This window comes from Mus pahari, chromosome 14 (genome assembly GCF_900095145.1).
Source record: "Mus pahari chromosome 14, PAHARI_EIJ_v1.1, whole genome shotgun sequence".
NCBI classification, from domain to species: Eukaryota; Metazoa; Chordata; class Mammalia; order Rodentia; family Muridae; genus Mus; species Mus pahari.
The window spans coordinates 73,469,571-73,474,699 of NC_034603.1; the positions used below are offsets into that span (position 1 = coordinate 73,469,571).

The 5,129-nt window shown below is 58.0% G+C and overlaps 1 protein-coding gene across 5 annotated transcripts; it reads right to left on the minus strand.

The window, feature by feature from the left end:
- Positions 1-538: 538 nt before the first annotated feature.
- On the minus strand, positions 539-3,341 carry Limd2 (LIM domain containing 2). 5 transcript variants are annotated; one of them, XM_029546702.1, is made up of 5 exons: positions 2,868-3,341; positions 1,855-1,921; positions 1,671-1,715; positions 1,446-1,585; positions 539-1,346 (listed from the first exon to the last, which is right to left on the minus strand). In XM_029546702.1, exons 2-5 carry the CDS (start codon positions 1,894-1,896, stop codon positions 1,187-1,189), a joined length of 387 nt encoding a protein of 128 aa, XP_029402562.1. In that variant the 5' UTR covers positions 1,897-1,921; positions 2,868-3,341; the 3' UTR covers positions 539-1,186. The 5 variants fall into 5 exon arrangements, with proteins under 5 accessions (XP_029402562.1, XP_021068550.1, XP_029402561.1 ...); XM_021212891.2 differs by having other exon boundaries at positions 1,855-1,949; positions 2,868-3,340; XM_029546701.1 differs by lacking the exon at positions 2,868-3,341 and adding an exon at positions 2,558-2,674.
- Between the last annotated feature and the right edge of the window lie 1,788 nt (positions 3,342-5,129).

Consider the following 5,129-nt stretch of genomic DNA (forward strand, 5'->3'; position numbering starts at 1 on the left):
GTGGAAGACATTGGACCGCAGCACTTGATAGTCTATGGATTACTCTGCAGATTTCTAGGGCAAAGGGTTAGGAGGAAACTGGACAGCTGAAATCAGCTAACAGAAAGACAGACACTGAGGTCTTGGCCAAATCAGAAAGGTTCTGTTCTGCACTCCACCGTACTCAAGTAGTGAATTAACCTCTGAAGAACCGAAGCCAGGCGTGGATGACACAGGTCTTTAATCCCAGCACTTTGGAAGCAGAGGCAGGCAGATCTCTGTGTTCTAAGCCAATCAGCTACAGGGAGACCCTGTCTCAAAAACCCAAAACAGTTGTGTGGTTGCAAGTCAGTGTGCTTGACCTCTCTGGGACAAGGGTACACAGTGGGATTTTAGGTTTGACAGCTTAACACCCCAAGGTGGCACAGACCACCAGCCCCCAGCCCCTTTTAGGCCAGGGGTATTATGGGCTGTCCTCCGTTCCCCTCTCGATGTGATGAGTATTGCTGCGTACCTGCCACAAAGCCCCCCAATCAGGCCACATAACAGAGAGTCAGGATCTGTTTAAATGTTTTTAGAACAGGGTTGATCACAACAGTCAGCACGGCACAACAGAGGGGGGGAGCATAGCTACTGCCGACCCTGTCAGCTGGGGCTCTAGCAAGAGCTTTAGCTTTGTGGTGCAAGGGACCCCCAGACCCTGAAGGCTGCAGGCTGTCTTGCCTCTTCCCCAGCCCCCCCACCCCCACCAGTGAGGTGGCATCTATGAGGCCCAGCAGATGGCACTCTCCCTCTTCCAGTCTCTGTGGCTCATTACCAGGCTAAGGGGCAGAGGTAGATGGGGAGACAAGGGGGTACACAAGGCCCAGGTGGCAGTGAGGGAGCTTGGGACCCTGAGGAGGGCATGCTGACTCCTTGCTGGAGAAAAGGCACCTAAATAGGGAAGCTGGGCTTGTGGGCCTCTCAGGGAGCCGTGGGGTGAGATGAGGTGAGCTAAAGGAAACAGTGTGGTGACAATTCCAATTCTGGTTCCCAACGCCAACCTCCTATGGGAAGAGTAAGGAATCCTGGAGCAGAGCCTTATGCCTGAAACCTGTGTGAGGGAGCCTCATCCTTTCCCACCCCGCTCCCCCAAGCCCAGGTTAACCTCCTTTCCACTGCCCAGCGGGAGGCCATGTGCTGGGAGGGGATGGCTGTTAAAGGGGTCTCAGGCTGTCTTGGTGCCTGAGTCCACCTCCTTGTGGGCCCAGAGCTCCTTGTGCTGTTTACGACCAAACCCTTCATCGTAGTTGCCTTTGCTCTTAAAGAGCTGCTGAAAGTGAGGTCTGCAGTAAAATTCACCGTGCATTGCAGCGTAACTGCCCAGGCTGTGGAAGCAGAGAACATCTGGGTCAGTCTGGGTCAGGGTGGGAGGCAGGGTAGGGTGGGCAAGTAGGTGGGCAGGCCGGAACAGGACAGGGGCGCACCTGAGTTTGGTGTGGCAGTGTTTGCAACAGAAACAAGAGTTGTGGAAAATGAGCTTGTCTGCCACCAGCCGCTCCATAGGGTACACCGTCTTCTGGCAGGCAGCACAGATCTCCTTCACCTGAGCCCGCAAGCTAAAGGACTGGAGTGGGAGCAGAGTACACTGAGCAAGAAGCCGGGTCAGCACCGACCCTTTCCTCCACCCACACCCACCCTCAGGGCCCTACCTTAGACCGCTGGACGGTGCTGCTGCCACTGCTGCCTTTGGCTTCCTGGGGAAGAGGAGCAATCAGAGAGGTCAGATCTCAGTGGCCCAGCCCACATCCCACGGGCACTCGAGGTGACAGAAGGTGCCAAGCAAACAAGTTGCTCCCGTCCCCTTTACCCCTCCCCACCTGACTGGACACCTACATGAGAGGGGGTGGCCTGGGCGGCTCCGGCAGCTTGGAACATGGCTCTTCAGAGGTGCTTGGTGGCCCTGGAGGAGATACCGAGCCAAGAGGGTTCTGCAAGGGGAAGTCAGTCCGTGGGGCCCCATGAGCCCTCCCCCACCCTGCAGTCTGGGGTGTTTTTAGGCAGGGGGTTGGGGGGCTGCGGTTGGGACTTTCCCTAAGTCATTTCCTGTTGCTCTGGGTCTTGCCACTTCCGCCCCTCACCCACCCCCAACAGCCTGCCCGCCCCTCATTCAGCCCCCAAGGGTTAGGGGGTCCCTGAGTGGAAACATATGTGGAGACAGAACAAAGTTAGCGAGAGTGGCCGGGGACAGGGGCTCCACGGTCTCTGCCTGTGCTTCCCACAGACAGAGACCCCGCCTGGGGTGAAGGGAGGTCGGCAGAGGTCTGGGCAGGGTACCGCCAGACCCGCGCTCCCCCTCACCGGGCTTAGACGTCCAGCCCCTGGACAGTGCTGGGCCCGACCTCCTGCCTGGCCAGGCTGCGCTGCCTCCCGCGCCCGCTCTTCGGGACCCCAGACCCCGAAACCCCACCCCACCACGGGCCGGCCCTGCGGGACCGACGCTAGCCTCGGGATCCCCGCGAGCGCAACGCGCGAACCGCCAGGCGGCGTCGGCCCCGCAACGCTCCGCGCCCCTCCCCCCGGCCGCCTTGGGTCTCACCGGGCCGGGCCTGCGCCGCGGGGCGGGGGTCGGTCGCTGGGGGACCGCCTCGGGTGCAAGTGGCGCGGGCGCGAGCTGCCGCCGCTGCCAGTGGTCCCCGAGCGGCAGCCGCCGCCTCACCGCGGCGCCGCCCCCGCCGGCCCCCGCCCCGCGCCCGCCCATTGGCTCCGCGCGCCCGGGGCCGCCTCCGGGAGAAGCCGCCGCCGACCCCCCTCTGTGCTTTGTCTTTCCCTTGCTCGCCGTCCCCCCCGCCTTTGTCTGCCCCCACATCGCTTTCCCAGCCCGCGCTCTCCCGCCTCCCAGAGCCAACCTCCTCTGCCGCTCGTGGAGAAGGGACGACGGCGGGGACCGAATCGCAGATCTCGGGAGGAGACGAGTTCAACCTGCGGTCGCCACGCAAGGCTCTTCCGGCGCGGACCTTCAGAAATGGCCTGGGCCTTTACTGCCTCGGTTTACCCGTTAGCCATTGTGAACGCAGAGTCCCATTAGCTCCGCCCCCTTCTTGCACTCTTAAGACCCAGTAGTTTGAGGTACCCCACTGTGGGGACTCCGGAGGCAGGTCCACCGGCAGCCGCGGAGTCCTACAGAGGAAGATGGAGGCAGCTCGTAGTCCCTCCGTATGCCCCGATGTTAGGCCAAGGGAGCCGGCGGTGGGCCCATGTCACTACATGAAGGGGTGTGACAGATCCGCTATCCGAGCAGTTGTGTGAGCCGTGTGGTTTCCGAAATCACCAGCCCCCCTTAAGCTCGACATCCTAAATGGTTTCTGTGACCAGATTTGGGGGGATTAGTAACCTCGGGCCTTGCCATGGCCCGTGTTAAGCCCTTATCTGAAAGGACCCGCTTCCTTGCATCAAGCACACCTTGTTCCACCGAAGGGAGCAGAGAGCCATTTAGACTGGAGTTGTTGAGAGAACAAAGTGCAACAAGAGCTGTGCTCCTGCCGCTCCATCCCAGCCCACGGCACCACAGGCTTGAGGGCAGCACTGGAAGGACTCTAGGCAGCAGCATCCAGGGCACCGACCTCTGCTGGGGGCTTTGCCTGAAGCCCAGCTGGAGACCGTTTTCACGAAGCACACAGCTCTCCGCGACATATTTCCACACCCCTGGAACAGGAATAGATCTGGTGGCTCTAGCGCAGGCCCACGCGTGTGTCAGGGAACAAAACAATTTACCGCCTCCTGCCTGGCAGGGGAACAGGAGGCAGCAGGCAGTATCACCCATCCCCACCCGCCCCCCACTGTGGTGCTAATGCACCCACACTGAGCTTCGCTTTTCTCCCTCAGCCTCAGGTTGATGTTTGCCTGCACTGAGGCTCAGCCCTGGACTTCGTAATGGGTGTTCCTCCACAACTAGGGGTGACTCTTCCTAGGGAAAATTGTTCACACCTATCATCAGATTCTCCAATGGAGCTGTTTGGTACAAGAAGGGTGAAGTCCTTAGGGACACCAGGGACACCTCCCGAGTGCTGGGATTAAAGGCGTGCGCCACCACGCCCGGGTAGATTTATTATTATACATAAGTACACTGTAGCTGACTTCAGATGCACCAGAACAGGTGTCAGATCTCATTATGGATGGTTGTGAGCCACCATGTGGTTGCTGGGATTTGAACTCTGGACCTTCGGAAGAGCAGTCAGTGCTCTTATCTACTGAGCCATCTTGCCAGCCCGAGTATTAAATTTTGCCTTGGCAAAATTATCAGAAAGGGTACCAGTGCTGGCAACTATCCTAGCCTACCTCTGGGCAGCAAAGGGTGGAAGATTTTGTCTTGTAACCTGATGTTTGTCTCCTTATGGTTGGTACTAATACCCAGCCAGTGTAACCCAAGAACCTGTCGTCCTGGCAGGCAGCCAGGGACTAGGAGCAAGGGGACCTGTTCTGACCTTGTTCCTGTGCATGCCCACGTGTATAACCCCAGCTCGGCATTTTCCATCTTGCCAGTCTCTGAGGATTCTCGGACCATCAAATGCTCCCCTAAGGAAACCTGACCCCTTCTTAGGGGGTTGTACAGTCGAGGCTGAGAGTCCAGCTTGGTTGGCAGAGTACTCACACGGCAGACGTAAAACGCCATGATTTTGTTGTTGTTGGTTTTGGTTTTGGTTTTTCAAGACAGGGTTTCTCTGTGTAGCCCTGGCTGTCCTGGAACTCACTCTGTAGACCAGGTTGCCCTCGAACTCAGAAATCTGCCTGCCTCTGCCTCCCGAGTACTGGGATTAAAGGCGTGCACCACCATGCCCAGCAAGCACCATGTTTTGATCACCACCAGCTCCTCAGCACTTTATATACTGGGTATGGCACAGGGTACTTTATAAACCTAGCACTTGGGGGTCGAGGCAAGAGGATGGGCATTGAACATCACCCTTTGCTACATAGCTGGGTTGAGGCCAGCCTGGGCTAGAGACCTTGTCTAACAACTATAGAACATTTAAAGAAACTTTTTAAAAATTTTCCCTTGGGAGGCAGAGGCAGGCGGATTTCTGAGTTCGAGGCCAGCCTGGTCTACAGAGTGAGTTCCAAGACAGCCAGGGCTATACAGAGAAACCCTGTCTCGAAAAACCAAAAACCAAAAA

Bases quoted from the DNA above. Each gene is read 5' to 3' on its own strand.
- Limd2 (XM_029546702.1), bottom strand. From the start codon at position 1,896: ATGTTCCAAGCTGCCGGAGCCGCCCAGGCCACCCCCTCTCAT. The intron at 1,716-1,854 runs GTAGGTGTCCAG...CCTCTTCCCCAG, and splicing joins CCCAGGCCACCCCCTCTCAT to GAAGCCAAAGGCAGCAGTGG. The intron at 1,586-1,670 runs GTAGGGCCCTGA...CTCCCACTCCAG, and splicing joins GCACCGTCCAGCGGTCTAAG to TCCTTTAGCTTGCGGGCTCA.